This window comes from Peromyscus eremicus, chromosome 5 (genome assembly GCF_949786415.1).
Source record: "Peromyscus eremicus chromosome 5, PerEre_H2_v1, whole genome shotgun sequence".
Classification (NCBI taxonomy): Eukaryota; Metazoa; Chordata; class Mammalia; order Rodentia; family Cricetidae; genus Peromyscus; species Peromyscus eremicus.
This window is the reverse complement of record NC_081420.1, coordinates 62,748,708-62,767,352: the sequence shown is the minus strand read 5'-3', so window position 1 is coordinate 62,767,352 and position 18,645 is coordinate 62,748,708. Positions and strand designations below refer to the sequence as shown.

Sequence of the window (18,645 nt, the reverse complement as noted above, 5' to 3'; positions counted from 1 at the left end):
ACCATCTCATGTGCTGCTGTCGAACGAACTCCATCAGACCTGTTGGTACTCAGAAAGGGCTCCATAAATATTTTCTGGAATGGCCAATAGTCCAGCCACTTCTTGGCATTATATGGCCAACGCCCAGTGAAGGAAGCCTCACCCAAGGGATGGGGCCTGGTGGAGTTCAGCCCACCGACCTTCAAGAACTTCATCCGACTGCTAGATTCTCAGTGCCCATTGTTTGTCTTCTCCCGTAGATGACGGAGGGCCGTCGATGTCAAGTACATCTCCTTGATGACAGGAAGCTGGAGCTCCTAGTACAGGTAGGTCCCTCTGGGGCCACTTCCCTAGCTTCTTCTGCGACTAATGAATGTGCTTAGGTGGTTTTGGTGATGGATGGAAGGGGGTTATCTACTCTTTTTCTGTCTCTGTCTAGCAAAACCTGTGTGACAATAACTGGGACACGCCAAGGTGTTCTGTGTGTATGCTATTTTTGCTCATTCTATTTCTGTGTACAGCATGCCTCTGGGGTTCAAGGCCAAATGTATATATAACCTTTTGTTAAGAACTTCTAGAAAAGGAATTTCCGCAGCTACCATTAGCTATTCTTTCTGCTTGGGAGGAGTTAACAGCATTGTAACCTAAATAACTCCCATGTCACTAAAAGTGATGCAGTCGCCCTCAGAGGGGAGCGAGTTCCTTCTTTTCAAATTAAGCTTTCATAGTGCTTGAAGAAAGAAAAAGCACCTCTGTTCTCTGTCTGTCCCCTGAGGGCTAGCAATTCCCTTTCACCCCATGGCCTGGGTTGCTGTCTCTATCAATGGCAAACATTTGGAGAAACTGAGATGGGAAATCAGTGTGTTTCTCCCCAAACTGAGAGTACATATTGAGAAAGTCAGGAAGCCACAGAAGGCATCAGAATCCCAGACCCCAGCTGTGCTCGCCTGGCTCTTGAAAGGGTCATTGCTTTGCCCAGAGCCTCGGGAATGATGGAATGATTCCAAACCTGGCTTAAACACCTTTGAAATCTGGTTCATTTCCAGCTTTGTGACCCTGTAGGTTTGATATTCTCTGATGTTGTTCTCAGGGTAGTCTCCTTTTTCATCACACACACACATACACACACACACACACATACACACGAGGCATGTATGTCCTGGGATTAAAACTGCAGCCATCTTGCCATGAAGATGTTTCAGTGCGTCATAGGGATGGAATGCTGCCTACGTGCTCATTCTCAGGGCATACAAGACATTGCAAATTTTTCATACGCAGATTTGTCTCTGTGGCCTTGGACTGCTGCTTGGACTTGAAAAATGATCCAATTACAAACTTTAAGAGTTAATGCTTTCAACAGGATTCCAATAACAAAGCCATTATAAATGTGTTATAGAAAATTGGGAAGACTCATAATCGTGTCACACACACAGCGCTTATTATTCTTATGCTGGTGGGATTTCTTTCCCTCATTGTCTTATTTATATATGCTGCATATTGCAGTTATAACAGATGCATGCTATGTACTTTATTTCCCCACATAGCTGTGTCCTTCCTAGCATTTCCTATGTCATGGCAAATGGTTATCTTTGTTAAGAGCTGAATAAATTCCACAAATGGATATATTATTGTTATCTAATCACTCGCCCATTTAGGTGCATTTAAGGTTGTTGTTTTTCTGCTTTACAATTTTTCCCCTATTACAAACAAGTGTTGTGATTACCTTATCGTTGCGTGTAGCTTACTCACACTTTAGATTATATCCTTTAAGGCTTGATGCCACAGCCTACAGACTGTGCGTTGATTTGGGTGAGTGAGACAATACAGGGAAAACAGATACTGAACAAGAGCCTTCCACTTGCTGACATTTGGCACTTTAAATTGTTTATAGAGAAGTGGTCTTCAGGGTGTGTTTCCCATGCTCTTCTAAAATCCAGGCTTGGGGGCTTAGGAGCTTGGGGGCACCTTCTGGAACAGGCATTGAGACCGCAACTAGCAGCTTAGTTACTGCTGATTAGCAAGCTGCTCTTAGGAGAGGATGAATGGAGACAGCTGAGATGACTTGTCCAAGAAAAATGTAATTACTGATACATAATTTGAGAACAACTATTAGGAACCCTATAAAGTCAAAAGAGTATTGGGCAGTCAGGAAACTCATGCTCCCCCCACCCTTTGTGGGAAATGCTGTCCCATTTCGTCCTTCTTCCTAGAACTTCAACCTTTCTATATCTTATCCCGTGAGCATGGCTAATTTATGTTCAGCCTACAAACAGTTCACAGAATGGGAGGCCTTCCCCATCCTCATCCCCAGTGGCTCTCACTGACCCTCCCTCTTCTCCTCAGGAGCCTACACTTAGCTGCTCCTGATCTGAGTGTGTCTCTTACAGCCCAAGTCACACTTCATGAGTTTTGTTTGTGTTGTAAGCACTGTGTCCTTCGAGCCCAGGCCGATGCCTGGCATGTAGTGTCACTAAATACTTACTGTTGAGTGACAATGTCTGATCCTAAGGCATCTTCCTGTTGCTTCCTTGGAGGACTTCTTGTCATAGGACCAACTGCTTAGGATATCTTTCAATACACACAGTGTATACACATGTATATATGTGCATACACACACACACACACACACACACACACACACACACACATCAAAAGATTCCAAACTCCATGGCCGCGTGGGCCTCACTATAATTGGGAGAAACTAGACTAAAGCTTTTGGACTAAAGCCAAATTTAATATTTGCATTTTTCCTCCTTCTCACAACGTTCTCTTGTTCGGCGTTGCAGTCCTGTTCTCCACCTCATGTGGACCAACCTCTAGGTTGTAAATGGCACAGACGTTTTAGCTCCATACTTTTGCGTGTTCCTTTTATTAATGTTTTAGTTAGCTTACAAAATACTGGGTGCCCTTGTGACAGTTTTATATCTACTCACTGTGCTTGGCTTGACTTTGTCCCCCACTGCCCTCCCTTGCTCTTCTTCCTCCCCTCATGCTGGTCCCCTTGTTCCTCTAAGCATTCCACTCTGCACGTGCCTGCATGCTTGTGCACACACACATCATTCAGTCTATATTTTACATATGAAATAAAATGTACAGTGTTTTCTTGCCTGTCTCTATTACCCTCTTTAGACTGCTTCCTCCCCCATCCCATAGTCTCCATTCTACTTTCTTGTCATATATATTCAAATCTAGATCCTACATGTGAGAGAAAATCTGGTATTTGTCTTTCAGGCAAATAAAGCTTGTTTCACTTAACGTGATAAACTCTACATCTACATGGCAGTAGATGTCTCATCTACTCTCATGCAAAGGATGTGATTTCATTTTTTTTTATGGCTGACTAAAACTCCATTTTACATATATACCACATTTTCCTTATCCATTCATCTGTTGATAGGCATCTAATTGGGATCTAAATCCTGGCTATTGTGAATAGTGCTGAAATAAACACTGATGTGCAGGCATCTCTGTGGTACTTTGGTTTAGACTCCCCTGTCATATTCTTGGTCTTGATACTTTATGTTCATAGAGTAGTAAGTTTAGATACTAAAATATAGAAATATTGAAAGTGTTTTCATTTTTCTTAAGAATAATTTTGGAATATTTGTCATAGTCCCTGGACTAAGCAATACTTTTTAGAACATTTTGGCCCGGAGTCCCAGAGCTGAAGAGTGAAGGAAAAAGGCATTTTCTAGGCCACATTTACCTGGCAAGGCTTACAAGAGCAGGAATCGAGTTTGGAGGAATCATTTGTCTATCACAGAGAAGCAGACAGGTTGACACAAGTTGGTCAACCCAGAGACATCTGTGGAAGAAGCCGTGGAAGAAGCCTTGGAAGAAATCAAAGTGCCACTGTTAGTCAGCGGCTATTTGTGATGATTTCAGGAGTTCCTTCCGGCCTCATCTCAGTCTCCCAGAATCGTGCAAACCTGTAGCATAAATGTCCCAGAAGTAAGCTGAATTGACTTCTTCTGCCCACTCTCTCTTGCTCTCTGGCCATCACCTTGGGGTGCTGGAAACCCACCTAAATAATTTCATGTAGTCATTTATACTTGATCACTGTTGACATAATGTTTCAAAAAATTGTGGCCACAATCCTGTCGTCAGATGCTTAACCTGGAAAGCAGCTTGGCATCACTGAAGAAATCTGTTTCAAAATCCCAATTGCCCTAGTAAATGAAACCTGACCACTACAAAGGACGACGGAAAGTCAACAGAGTACCTGGAGCACCTGCCAGGAGTGTATCCTAAATTCACAGGCACTTTTTGATACCCATGTGGCTCCTTATGTCCTTAAATTTCCCTGGGGACAGCTGGAGAGGTGACAGGAGTACTCACCCACATCATGAGTGGGTACAGACAGCAACCAGGTCACCCTCCGACCTGTAGTGCCTTGCTCTGTCACCAAAACTTCCTAATACTGACATATTTACTAAAAAATCAAGCAAAGCAAAAAGACCTTCATCGGAGTAAGAGGCCACCCTCCTCTGGGTTTCTGAGTCAGTGTCTTCTTAAGACTTTGGCTGCTGGACTTGGGGCATCGGACATGTTTGTGTTCAGCTCGGCTTCTCAAGTCCTGTCTTCCTAGTGTTGTTCCTTTAAAGTTATTTTCTTTTTTTCTGATTGGAATGCCTGTTTGAAGGAGTATTTTGAAAGGAAAAAAAAAAAAAAACAGGGGCATGGGGCGGGGAAGCTGGGGATAGTGATGCATGCCAATAATCTCTGCATTCAGAGGGAAGACACAGGAGTATCGATGTCGGCTTGAGACAAGCGTAGTTTACAGTGGCCAGCCAGGGCTTCTTAGCCAGATCCTAACTCAAAACAAAACACAGGCAATGTGTTTAGTACTGGTGAGAAGAACTTAAGGAGGACTTAGAAGAATTTCCATACATTATAAGCCTATTGACTGTTCCCAGGGAAGGTTTTGGATCTTTCCTCCTGGGTGTCTTAAAAATAGACTTCATTTTATTAGAATTGAATGGTGGAGGTGTGGCTCTTCCTAGCATGGTTCCCTGCAGGCTTAGGATACTGGACCATATCCCACTTGACAGGAAGGCAAGCTAACTCAAGAAAACAGACATTTGCCTTCTTAGCCCAGACCGCCTCATTTCTCTGCTTTTCCCATCACTTTTCATGAGTAGATATTTTGCTCTGCCAACTTTCTCACCTCACATAATAAAGCTTTACACACTGAAGTCCTATCCGCCAGCATAGATGACCACCGCTGCTGCTGCTTTTGATTCCTGCTGTGTTTAGGAAGCTGCAATGTGATGTGAGGCGGCATTCTAAGTTTAATTTGCCTGAGGATGGCCATGCTTGTCCCCTCTAACCCAGTCTCTTGGTGGCTGGTGGCAGAAAAATTCAAACTGCCCATTTCCTGTGAAACAGAGGAACACAGAACACCCACAGTTCTGAGAAATGGGGGAGGCTCTAAGGAGTCGGTGTTTCCCAACAGAAGTTAGGAGGATAACTAGATGGTGCCGCCTTTTCTTGTGCCTCTAATCTTGGAAAGGTCCCTAGGGCAGAACTTCTAGGGTCCCCATGCTTGTAAGGCAAGCACGTTACTGACTGGTCTATCTCCCTAGCCCTTTCCTTTCCTTTGAACTCAGTTTCTAATCTAGGGGTACCCAACCTTTTGACATCTCGACATGTGGTGTCTTCTACAATGTTCATATTTGAGAACCTCGGAGCAGGCTCAGAGAAGAAGAAAAACCACCAACTCATAAAGTTTCACAGCCATCCCGAGATGCGTTTGATGGCAGGGGACCAAGGGCTTTCATTCTCTGGTGTAGAGGTCCTGACAGGACAGTAGGTGAGGTGATTGTTGCCATCCATGCCTTTGTCTGACAGAGACACTGGTGTGTATTAGTCTTGATGCTTAAGGGAGTTAGGGTGGGCTTTAAATAAAGTAGTACTTGGAGACAAAGTTGGCACACTGCCTACTGTGGACTAGAAAAACAGGTGTATGACTTACTTTTTTTTTAATGTCTAGACTCTAGGGGCTGGAGAGATGGCTCAGCAGTTAAGAGCACTGGCTGTTCTTCTCTAGGTCCTGGGTTCAACTCCCATCACCCACATTGGAGCTCACAGCTGTCTGTAACCTCAGTTTCAGGGGACCTAACACCCTCACAAGGACATACATGTAGGCAAAACACCAATGTTCATAAAAATAAATAAATAAATATATAAATAAATTGATTTTTAAAAAGTCTAGACTCTAATAGTGCCGCATAGAATAAATGATCAGACTTTGTGGGTGCGTGCCTACATACACACTCACCCTCCCAGGCCCCTCCCAGGCCCCTCCCAGGCCCCTCCCAGGCCTTTCCCAGCCACTTCATGGTTAACACTCTCTAAAAAATGTAAAAGGATTGGTTTCTCCCAAGCAAACCAGGAATTCCCCCAAAGCACGTTACATGTTGCCAAGAAAGAAAAAAAAAAAAAAAAGATGAGTTGATTCCATGTCTTCTCAGCTGAGCAGGGTGGGCAGATGGTGTCTTCCGATTGGCTGGCTGGTCCGTCTGCCAAAGCCTGGGCCGTATCTGCCATCTGTCTCCTTCTGTACTCCATTCACCGGAGTTCCTGCCTCAGCCAAGGGCTAAAGATGCATGCAGAGGCTAGGAGTAGACAAAGGGACTGAGCATCATAAACCTTCTGTCCTGGACCTCCCAGGCCACCTCATCAAGAAGAGCCAGAGGGGTGTGGGACAGCACTGTGGTGAGCTGACCTCTGCCTTCAGTGTGATTGCCAACATCATTTATTGGGCTCTGTTCTGTGAAACAGGCACAGTACCAAATGAGCAAAACAGATGTCTCTCCAGCCCCTGGGGGTGGCCAATAATATTTAACATCTTAAAGGCACATGGTAAAGCAAACAAATGTGACGATCGTGTATAGACAGATGACGTGATGGTAATTCCATATGTCATCAAAAGTTCATTTAACAGCATGGTGGAATAAGAAACAGTTCGGGAAAGTCTGCACACATGGATGAATAGTGTCCCCTTTGGGGAGGAGCAAGGAGATGTCAAACCTTCTCTCCAGCAAGGACTTTCGAAACAATTCAGGGGGTGGTGGAGGTCAGTGAGCATCTCTTTCTGTGCTGGTTGCAAACAGAGGCAAAGCCCAGTCTCCCTGGGGGTTGTGAGAGGGAGCAGAGTAACAGGACATATCAGATTGATGCTACCATCTGGGAACGCCCTCACACATACATGGCTCCAGAGCCAGACAGCTCAGCCAAGCACAAGAAGGGCAAGGGTGGAGAGCAGGCCATTTCAGCATCTCCAGCCCCAGGGCTGACTAGTCCAGGATGCTGGTTGCCTAGCAACACCTCTACAGAGCTCCCATTCCCCCATGCCCTCCTGCTTCCCCTCATACTGCTCCTCTGTGCCCCATTTCTCCCCTGAAGCCAATCTTAGTGTGGAGTAGAAATGCTCTCATCGAGCAGCACCAACATTTGGCTCAAAGCAGAAGCTGAAGGGAGAATGAGCAAAGCGAAGGAAGACGTAGTGAATTCCCTTCCTTGGAAGCTCGCTAAAGTGCCTTTCTATCATTTTATTTTGGCTTTGGTTTTACTACTGAGTCCTTTCCAAAACCATTTCCACAGATCCTCTTGGGTCGTGCTATAAGAGAACACATAAGGACCCTCACGAGAGGCCTGGGAACTACGTGCTCCTTGCTAAGAAGGAATGAGAAGGGACAGGATGATCTAAACAAGCTAAGCCCATAGCCCCACGGCACAGGTCAGCAGAATGTGAATTATCTTGCTGGTAGAGAAAACAAATGAAACGCATGCACATGCACGTGCGTGCATGCGCGCGCACACACACACACACACACACACACACACACACACACACACCCCTGTGCACACCTTTAAGGAAGGTCTGGAAATGGAGAGGAGAAGCTGGTCTTCATGAAGAGAATGAGTGACCAGAAGGAGCCCAGAGGTTGACACAGCCAGGGTTGGTGCTGGCTTGCCTCTGTAACTCTCATACTGATTTTGGTGCATTGCCCCACTGAGATACTAGCTTACTGGGTCAATGTCTGTTCTGCATATACTATGATGCTATGGTGATCCAGCTGCCCTTCCCTTTGGGCTGAGAGTCAGTATCTAGAGGGGATAAATGATTGTTTAGACCATGCCATGCCATCTTAGTTACTGCTCTATTGCTGTGAAGAAACACCATGACCAAGGCAACTCTTATAAGGCATTTAATTGGGAGGTTATTTATCATTTTAGAGGGTTGGTCCATCATCATCACAGTGGGAAGCAGACAGGCATGGCACTGGAGCAGTAGCTGAGAGCCTTACATCCTGATCCACAGACAGCAGACAGAGAGAGAGAGAGAGAGAGAGAGAGAGAGAGAGAGAGACAGACAGACAGACAGACAGACAGACAGACAGACAGACTGGGCCTGCTGTGGGCTTTTGAAACCCCCATGCCCATCCCCAGTGACACACCTCCAACAAGGTCATTCCCACTACAACAAAGCCTTACCTACTAATCCTTCCCAAACAGTTTCACCAAGTGGGGACCAAGCATTCAAATACATGAGTCTATGGGGCCATTCTCATACAGACCACAACACACTCATTACAAGTTTCGTCACTGCTGCTTGTTCCACAAATGGGCTGTGTTGTCACTGCTTACTCTATGGTGGTGGGGACAGCTCTCCTTTTTCCTGCATTGCTACCCATGGATCCTGTCCTCTCTGGTAAGGAAGGATGCTGGGAGACATGTGGAGGCAGATGCACTCTTTTTGCTGGGGCTTATCACACCCAGCACAAAGTGGGATGGAAGTCTGATCCCGGAGGGTGGGCATGGGAAGGTGGACAGCATCCTCAACTATGAGAGGTGGTATAGGAAGGAACAGAAAGTGGATCTTAGCCACTCGTGTGTTACTGGACTCTTCTTTCCTTGTGCAATAACTCCTTAACCCTTAAATCACTGTTTTCCCATTGCGCACTCAGCACAGAGCTGGGTATTAAACCATCCCAGCTGTATGGATGAATTTCACATCCTACATAGCCCCCATCATACACTTCCAGCTACTTGCAGGTCTCCATGACAGCTCATATGTGTGGTGTGTCCAACTCCACACTCAACCTTAGTACCTAGACCCCTTGTCATCAGATCTAGGTGGCATCTTCTTGCATCAGCTCTGAGAACGAGCCCCCAAGTTGCCAGTCAACCAAGCACCTGCACTCTTGGTTCATTTATTCAATACTACCCTCATCCCTACATCTTACCAGTATATCCTCCTTGGCAGAGGACACCCCATTGTAGACACAGTGCTCCCCACAGTCTTACTGTGACACAGTTGGCTTGGAGTCCTGAAGCAGCACTTGCCTGCTCCAGTGTGTCTGGGCACCACCAGTGTGTCTTACACAACATAACCAGGTATTTTTTCCCAGAAGCTCTGTGACCTATTTCCAGTCAAAAACTACTCAATAGCTCATCGTATTTGAATTTCTCTTTGGGTTCTCAAGTACCTCCCAAGTCTCACCCACACCCTGTGAACAAGAGGCAGCATATCAAAGAGGTGAAGAAGGGGCTGCCCTGTGGCATCACAGTTGCTGCCTGAGGTTCCTAACTGCGATGAATGGCTCTGTAATTAGGAGCAAAGATAACCGCATGACGTGTCCATAGTCTTAGGCTGATGGTTAAGCTAAATTTCTTTTAGCTGCAAAGTCCTTTGTCTAATGTTCCATAAATAGAGGACGTTTAGCCCCACAAATTTGTCCCTTGTCACTAATAGTCTTAACAGAGACTAACCCACGAGTTAGTAATTATTATTCTACTTAGACACAAGATGATGGAAAATTCAAGTGTCCTTTATGCAAAGATATACATTCGTACATAGTTCAATGCAAATTGATTTTTAATTGCATAAGCCATTTTTCAGATGTTTTGGGAAGTGGTTTGTCATTGACTTATCATTATATTAGCTAATTTAGTTAGCTAACATTTATTTTTGTACCTGGTTCTATTCGAAGAGCTGGATCATCCGATCAGCCCCATCACTCTACAATATAGGTGACTGTTAGTGCTCCCATTTATCAGATAAGAAAATCAGGGCACAGAGACCGTGTATAACTTATCCAGAGTTTCACAGCTAACAAATGATAGAGAGCCAACTCAGAGCCATGCCTTCGGGCTCCAGAACACTGAGACCATGCCTGTTTAAACCCGAGTCTGGCACTTGGTAACTCTATGAAATTGACCAGTTAGATAGCCTCTTTGAGTTTCAGTATCTTCCTCTGTAAACAGGAGCATTAGCTTCTAGATCCTTTAATTCTATCGGTAAATCAATGCTAATTTGTGTTTCATAGACTTCTGATTATACATGAATGAATCTGAGCATGTGCAGTGCTCAGAAGAGCCCCTAGCACTTGGCAAGCATCTCTCAACTGACACCCAGAGCTTATATTTCACCATTTGGTAGCTATGACAACCTGGGCAGTCATCTGCCTTTGCTGCTTCATCTGTAAAATGGGAATGTTAGCCTTGGCTTTGGGGAGGGGTATGTAGAAGACAATGGACTGTTATAATAATTGTAGGAGTGTTATTTCTAATTAATTTGTCTTCCATGTGATTGTGCTCAAGACTTCAAGGCATATTTGTAGTGTTCAGTGAGGGTAACTGGGCAAATAATGGACTGACAGTCCACCAAAACACACTTTAACTGCCTGACATTATCACCTGATCTTTTCACAGGTCCTGGTCACCATTGCTCATTCCCAATGTCACATAGAACTCACATGACAAGGTCATGAGATGGTGAGGGAAATTTATGTGCATGTATTTGTGCAGGATCTAGATAACCATCTAGAGGACTGGATTAAGTTTCATGCTCCAATGATGTCAAACCTGATCACTCATCATTCTTGGGGATAAAATAGGCGGCAAATGAGCTTGACAGTTGCCATGACAATACTTTATAAATGACTCATCCTTAGTACTTGGTGTTAAGTGATGGCGAAGCACAAGCCTATATGGCTGGATCATACTGGCTATGATCTGTGGGAAAGTTAAAAATGGAAGGCACATTTTCTTCCTTATAAGCAAGACCGTGATTGGATTTCTCAGCCTATGACTCAGACTCGGGTTACCACAAGTTCAAGGCCGTGTATTAACTGCTATTTCCCAGAAGGCCTGTGTACCTTTCATAGAGGTTGCAGTCCCCTGACCCACATTTTATAGTGCACAGTGAGACTGGTGTCTTGGGGCATTCAAACACATTCCGCTGCACTGCAAGGCTCAGAGTCCTGTGTGACTAAGAAGGCTGCTGGAATTGTAGCAACGTCCCAGGATTCCCTGGAGAACCCTATTCCCCAAAAGAATGCTTCAGGGCCAGCACACACTGATTAAGGATTTTTTTTCCCTTTTAGGGAAGGCAGTTTTAAAATTCCACGTGGAGTCCTTTGAGCGTGGTAATAGACCAGTATAGTGATCATTCAGTTTTAAATTGTTGATGGATTGTAAGATATATTACCATAATAAACTGGGCCATATGTTGGGTTTATCAAAAATCCTGTACAAGCATTCTTCCACTCTGCCTTCCTTATGCTCATAACAGTGTCAGTGGTTTATAAAATAACAAAAAGAGCGTCAGTAGACTAATATCTCTGTATTTCATACTAGGGTCATTTAGAACTGCAGTAATCCTCCAGGACACCTGGGAACCTCATTCCATTGTACCATATGCAAGTTATAGAGATGCATAAGCATGTCCAGGAAATTGTGGCTTTTCACTCCCTTCTGGAGATGAGTCAACTGACCCATAAACTAATGCATATCTTGGTATTGAAATATTGAATACCTTCAGTGTTGTTGGGTCTATCAAATGCACACACTTACCCAAACACTTACGCAAACCAATAACACACATACACACATGCACTCACATACATGTACTTACACCCACATGAACACATTGACACTATCACAGTACTCACATGTATACACAAGTACACATGCATATAGCACACAAATATATATATATACCTATATATAAATACACATACATATATACATGCATGAAGTAGAACAGTTATGTCCTATGTATCCTTGATTCACCAACACTTCTCTGACCAAACTGTACTCTTTTCTAAGACTTTTATTTGTATTTTAGCTGCATGTGTGTCTGTATCTGTGTAACTATATGTAGGTATGTGCACATGACTGCAGGACCCAAGGAAGCTAGAGGTTATCAGATGCCCCTGGGGCTAGAGTTACAGGTGGTTGTAAGCTACTTGTCATGGGTCCTGGGCATCAAACTCAGGTCCTTTAGAGGAACAACAAATGTTCTTAGCCACTAAGCCATCTCTCCAGATCCCAAACTCTACTCTTGGATAAGATAAAAATGGTTGTCCTCCAACACAGTCTGACTTTTGGCTCAGTGATACTGGGTAAAGTTGATTCTAGATACACCCTATGGCCCTTAGCCTATGTCCTTGACAACAAAAGTGAGTATATTGTCACAAGGCAGCCAGCCCAGCTACCCCACATATCATCTCCTTGCAACAGCAGCAAGAGGACTCTTCACTGAGGGAAAAGCTTCCCAGATGGTCCCCAAGTCTGTCCTATCTTCCCACCCAGCCCATAGTGGCTCATAGCTTCATGTCTTAGCTTGTCACTCACAGGGGAGTGGAATGAATACAGCTGTTTGAAACCTGTAGTTCTCGAAGTGTGTTCCTAGAGGAACACCACTAGCATTGCTCAGTCAGTGTGGGAGTAGGCTCAGGCCACCCAGAACCTGACTGGTGAAGGTCCAGAGCAGCAGGATTTCTTGTATGATATTTTGTTTGTGTTCTGGCAAATGAACCTTGCCTGGAGATCAGAGGGCCCAACTAGCCACTAGTTAACCATAGAAGCCATGCGGTGGTGGCTCACACCTCTGAACTCAGCACTTGGGAGGCTCACACCTCTAATCCCAGCACACTCAGGAGGTAGAGACAGGAATATAAGGTGGTTGGAGACAGGATCTCGGCCCCCATTTTGGTCTGGGGATCCAGAGAAGTAAGAAGTCACTAGTGGCTGCTCCTTTGCTTCTCTGATCTTTCAGGTTGTTACTCTGATATTTGACTGCTGGTTTTTATTGATAAGACTAATTAGGATCATGCTACAAGGATTAGAGGTGTACTTGGCCTGTAAGAGTCCCACACAGGAGACTGCAAACTGTCTGCTTTTCTGGAACTTGCTTGCATGACTTATGAGTAGAGGCAGTGCAGGGGAGTGGGTCACAGACTTTTGGGTTAAAAGGATTAAAAATTATAAAGATACATGGTTGACAAGTTCTGTACCAGCGAGCTGCATCCTCAACTTTTAAAAATGTTTTCCTTTGCTTTGTGCTTTGTTGTTTATTCTGCTACAGCAGCTCACTTAATTACCTAGGCTGGCCTTGAACTTGGGATATTCCTAGGCCTGTACCACTAGACCCCCAACCCCTTTCTCAGTGTGTGTGTGTGTGTGTGTGTGTGTGTGTGTGTGTGTGTCTGTGTATGGTATATTGGAACCAACTGAGTCAGGCATCCTGGAATAGTTCATTTTCTTTGCTAAATGGAGGTATAAAACAAATATTGTCATATACCCCAACCATTTATAAAATAAAAATGAAACGTACCCCCCAAAGGACATGAAACCAGAATAGAGGACAGTCTTTGGAATAGACTGCATTAACTAGTTTTCCATACATTCGTATTATTTTTCTTGTTTCACCATCAATCCAAGCACAAAGCATTCAGGTTTCAAACCACAGGGTTGGTCTTCATGGTGACCAGCTTCCATCACAAGTCATTTCATTTGCATAACCTCAAACTCATAAACTCCCCCAGTGGGGCTGGTGAGGTGCCTCAGTGGGTAAAGTGCCTGCCACTAAGCCTGATGCCTGAACTCAATCCCCAGGACCTACATGGTGGAAAGAGAGAACAGATGTCCGCAAGTTGTCCTCTGGCCCCCCTGTGTGTGCTATGGCATGTGCCCCACTCCAATAAATAAATGTGATTTAAAAAAAAATTATCTTGCTACTTGAAACAGTCAAGAATTATAGTGTCAGCCCCCCTAGGAACCAGAGACAATAGCAGTCAGATTATTCGTTATGAAACAACAGCTATGGCTAGAATGTAGCTCAGTGGCAGCATTCTTGTCTACCATACTTGAGGTCCTGGATTCCATTCCCAGCCCTGAAAAAACAAACAAAAACCATAGCTAAAGGTCCAGGCATCCAGATCTCAAACTTTGGTTTGAAGAGAGCACTAGTTGAAACAAGATCAAAGTGAACGTTTAGAGTCTCCACTTCCAAGCATGGACTTGGATGTTAATCCATTTTTGTAGTGCTACTGAATCAGTCACACTGGGCGACTGCAAGAAAATGCCGCCATCCAGGTGGAGGGATTAAACGTAGAAATGCATTTCTCACAGTTCTGGGGGAGAAGGCCGAGATCAGATGTGGGCAGGGTTTACTCTCCCCAGAGACCTCTCTCCCTGACGTGCAATTGGCTACCTTCTCTCTGTCTTTGTGGCCTTTGCTCTGTGGCAGCATCCTTGATGTCCGTCCATCTGTCCATCCCCCCCCACCATCATCATCTTCCTCTTCTTCTTCTTCCCCTTCTTCCTCTTCTTTCTCCTCCTCCTTTTTCCTTTCTTCTACTTTTTCTTCTTCTTCCTCCTCCTCCTCCTCCTTTCTTTTTGACACTGATCCTTTTGGATGAGGACTCCACCCCTATGATCTCATTTAATTACCTCTTTAAAGGTAATTTCAAATCTAGTTACTTTCTAAGGAACCATGATTGGAATGTTAACAGTAAATTTGAGGGGCTGAAGAGATGGCTCAGGGGTTAAGAGCACATACTGCTCTAGGAGGGACCCAAGTTCAGTTCCCAGAACCCACATCCGGCACTTACAACTACCTGTGACTCCAGCTCCAAGGGGTACAGTGCCCTATTATGACCTCCTTAGGCATCTGAATGCACATGCACATACTCACACAGACACACACACACATACACACACACACACACACATACACACACACACACAAACACAATTTAAAAATGAAAATATTTTTAAGAAACAGTTAGTTTAGAGAGGGCACAATTCAGCCCATAACCATGACCTTGAGTAAATGACCTCTTGAAGTCTCAAGATCTGTTTTATTTTTTAATGTGTAAAGAAAATATGAACAATAATCACACGTTGAAAAGTAGCTAGGAGGCCAGGACATTGCAGTGAAGGTACCTACCAGCATGTCCTTGGCATTGCTGAAGCCCTGTCCCATCCTTTTTATAAGGATACAATGGTTTGCTGCCCGGAATGAGCCATTGGCTTCTCGGTCTGGAAGTCACCATTTCCCAGGGATGGGCTTCTCTGCTCTGGCTCTGAAGGCTACAGTTGCCTTCACATCCGATGCCTCCAGAGCAAGCCAAGCCTCAGCTGGGTTCAGCCCTAGCCTTCTCAGACCTGAGTCATCACTGAGTTAAGTTTGTATCACCCCCTCTAACACTCTGTCACAGCCACTGTAAGATGTGGCTAACGACTCCCAAGTCTCCCTCCCCTTCTGTGGCCACACACAGCAAGTCTGTATGCCTGGGACTCAAAGAACCTTGAGTTAGTTTAGACCAGCTTTCTTTGACATAACCGTGTGGAAATCCAGAAAGCCCATATGCCTAAGCTGTCAGGCTGCTGGGAGCTCACAGAACAAAAGACCAGGATGCTAACTATATCCAATGCCAAATTGACTGCGCCACCACCAAAACCCAAGAACTTTACAGCCACACCAGGAGTTCCTTTTGGCAGGCATTCTTATGTGTGGCAGGAATCCCGTTGGCTGAGCTTGACCACTGAAGAGCCTCATTCAAAAGTTATTTCCTTACAAATAGCTTAGTCTTACATCCACATGAGTTACTAAATAAGTGGTAGCCTCCCCAAAATGCCTCCGGAAATGGTGATTCTTCCCACCCAGCCCAGCCCAGCCCAGCCCAGCCCTGAAGTTACGTTAGTCATCATCAGATGCCTATTCTTCAATGTCATGGTTATGAACAGTACATTAGACTCTATACTAAAGGAAAATAGCCATTGTCCCCATCTCCCAGGAGCCTACAGTCTAAAGAGAGAAATGTCAGTCAAGTCAGATATATAGAGAACAATTTAGAAAAGAAGAAACACTATGAACCAAGAGGTGGAACAGCAAAGAGATAAGATTATTAAATCAGCCACCCATACATGATGTGTTATAGCTCGGAGTCTTTCCCCAGTGAGAGTAGAAAAGGCCTGCCCTGTTTTTCACAGAACCTCTCAGCCTGCTGTATCTCTCCATCATTTTCAAAATGTTCCCTGAGCAGGTTCCCATGGAGACCACCAGATTCTCAACAGCTATGTTGTTGACGTTGTAGGAACAGGAAACAGAAAGAAGAACATGAGGGGTAGAGTAGAAGGCACAGAGGACCCTGTGTGGTTCTGTAAGTGGAGGTGTGTATGTTTCACAAGAGGAGTAGAATTCAGATTTTGAGATAGAATTTTACCATGTAGTTCTAGCTGCTCACAAACTCATAATTCTCCTGCCTTGCCCTCCTTAATGCTAGGATTAGGGGTGTACAAAACTGTCTGTCCTCTCTCTGTCTCTGTTTCCCTTCTGTGTGTGTATGTGTATGTGTATGTATGTGTATGTGTGTGTGTGTGCGCGCGCGCGCACGCGCGTGCGCCAGACAACCTTAGATACCATTCCTCGGTTTCTGTCCACCTTGTATTTTTGAGACAGGGTCTCTGGCTGGCCTAGAACTCACCAAGTTAGCTAGGCTGACTGTTCTGTAAGAGCCAGAGATCCACTTGTCTCTGCTTTCCCAGCACTGGGATTGCAGTGATATACCACCATCCCTGGTCTTCTCTTTCCTTATTGGGATGCAAGATTGGCTGCAAGAGGTGGAGCACCTGGGGACCTATTGGTCAGAACAGAGAGATAAGCTGGACCTTGGCTGACAGCATTTTTCCAGTGAATAAGAGCCTGGGAAATTCCCATTCAAACTGACAATATACTGTGACTGAGAACTTGGCCCTGTGACCCTTCGTAACTGTTACACATTGCCACCTGCTGACTCGGGGTATTGGAAAGTTAGAATCAGTGTCAGTAAACAAGGTCAGAAGGCTTGACTGAAATCCTTGACCTCTTGGTCACAGAAGAAACTGTGACTCAGAGCTTGTCCTGTGCTGTGCATTGTGAGACATTTCTTTCCAGATTAGTGACCATATTAGAGAGGGAAGAAGGGTGGCAGTTAATTGGCTTTAACGTGCATTGGTGATTTTGGGTGGTCCTCTCAAAGATAAACCCCCTGTGGAAGCATTTTCCCTGACCTTTCATGCCCCAAAAATGCCCTGCAGAGATGATCTGCATCAAGAAGTGGAATATGCTTTACACTGTTTTCCCATCTGAAGTGTGGCAGGTTTACCCTGTAAGACTCTGCCAGGGAGCCCTACAGTAAAATCTCTGGGTGCTTGCGTGCCTCCACAGGCTCTCTGGACCATTTAAAACCCTCCACAATAGATCTGGAAGTCCTTTGGGGACCCACAACTTCTTAAGGCCCCTAGGAATAGGGCTTGGTGTAAAAACACTCCCGGAAATGGTACCCCTGGCTCTGGGGAGACATATATCCTACCGCAGCTCTCTTGAGAACCAACTGGGGGACTCTGAGCAGGCCGCTTAGCTTCTTTGTGTTTTGTCGTCCAAAAGTGATGTTTTTACTAGGTGTAATTTCAGCACGCCCGGGGTGGAGGCAGGAAGATCCCAAGTTCCAAGCCAGCCTGCTCTAAATAGTAAGTCCTCATCTCAAAAGGAGGAGGAGAGAAGGAAAGGGTGAGGGGAGAAAGGGGTATTCTATACCTCTGGCCCCCACATGTACACACATGCACATGGACACATACCCTCACACACATGAGTTCATGGAGGGGGGGATGTATGTGTGTATGTGTGTGTGTCTGTGTGTGTGTGTCTGTGTTTGTGTGTGTGTCTATGAGCTAAATGATTTCTCTCCAGCACTTCCTAATGATCTTCATCTTGGGCTCTGATGCTTTGGGCTCTGTTAGATGATACCTTGGTGACATGTCTTGGGTACATGCCATCACAGGAAAGTGTTTTATTGTCTGCAGGTCCATCAGCCAAAGTAAAAGTAAGAGAAGAGGCAAACAGGGAAGAATTTCAGAGCCAAGAGTGAGGTCTTCTACTGTTCGGGGAGGGATGGGAGGGAAGTGTCAACCTGTCATTTAAATCACCAGTTCGCTGTGTATCCAGGATATTTAAATCACTCACTTGTAATGGTTTTCCTGGACACAATCCCTGAATCCACGTGGCCTGTCTGGGTGCCCATCCCTTATCTCTGGATGTCTCCTGATCCTTGAGACTGCCCTTCAGACCGGAAATTTCAGGCTCATCAATCTAGCTTTCCTAGTGCCCCGGGAGATGAAATTAGTCTCTTCAAAACTTGACTTTCCAGGTCAGGCGCTGAGTTCTGATGCCCTTTGACTATTCAGAACTGAGTACTTAGAGGAGCTGGAAGAAGCCCCAGGGGTAAGGGGTCTGATTTCACCCATTCTTCTTCCTCTTGGACCAGAGGACCCGGGGCTGAGCTCATGTCTGCAAGCAGGGCTATATTTTAGGAAAGACTGAACTAATTT

The 18,645-nt window shown here is 45.0% G+C and overlaps 1 protein-coding gene across 1 annotated transcript in view; it reads left to right on the top strand.

Moving 5' to 3' along the window:
- The first annotated feature begins 239 nt into the window (after positions 1–239).
- Positions 240–18,645, top strand: part of Frmd4a (FERM domain containing 4A) — a 175,627-nt gene continuing 157,221 nt past the window's right edge. The window contains 1 exon segment of the mRNA XM_059263573.1: positions 240–305. Within this exon segment, the coding sequence (XP_059119556.1) occupies positions 240–305 (66 nt within the window).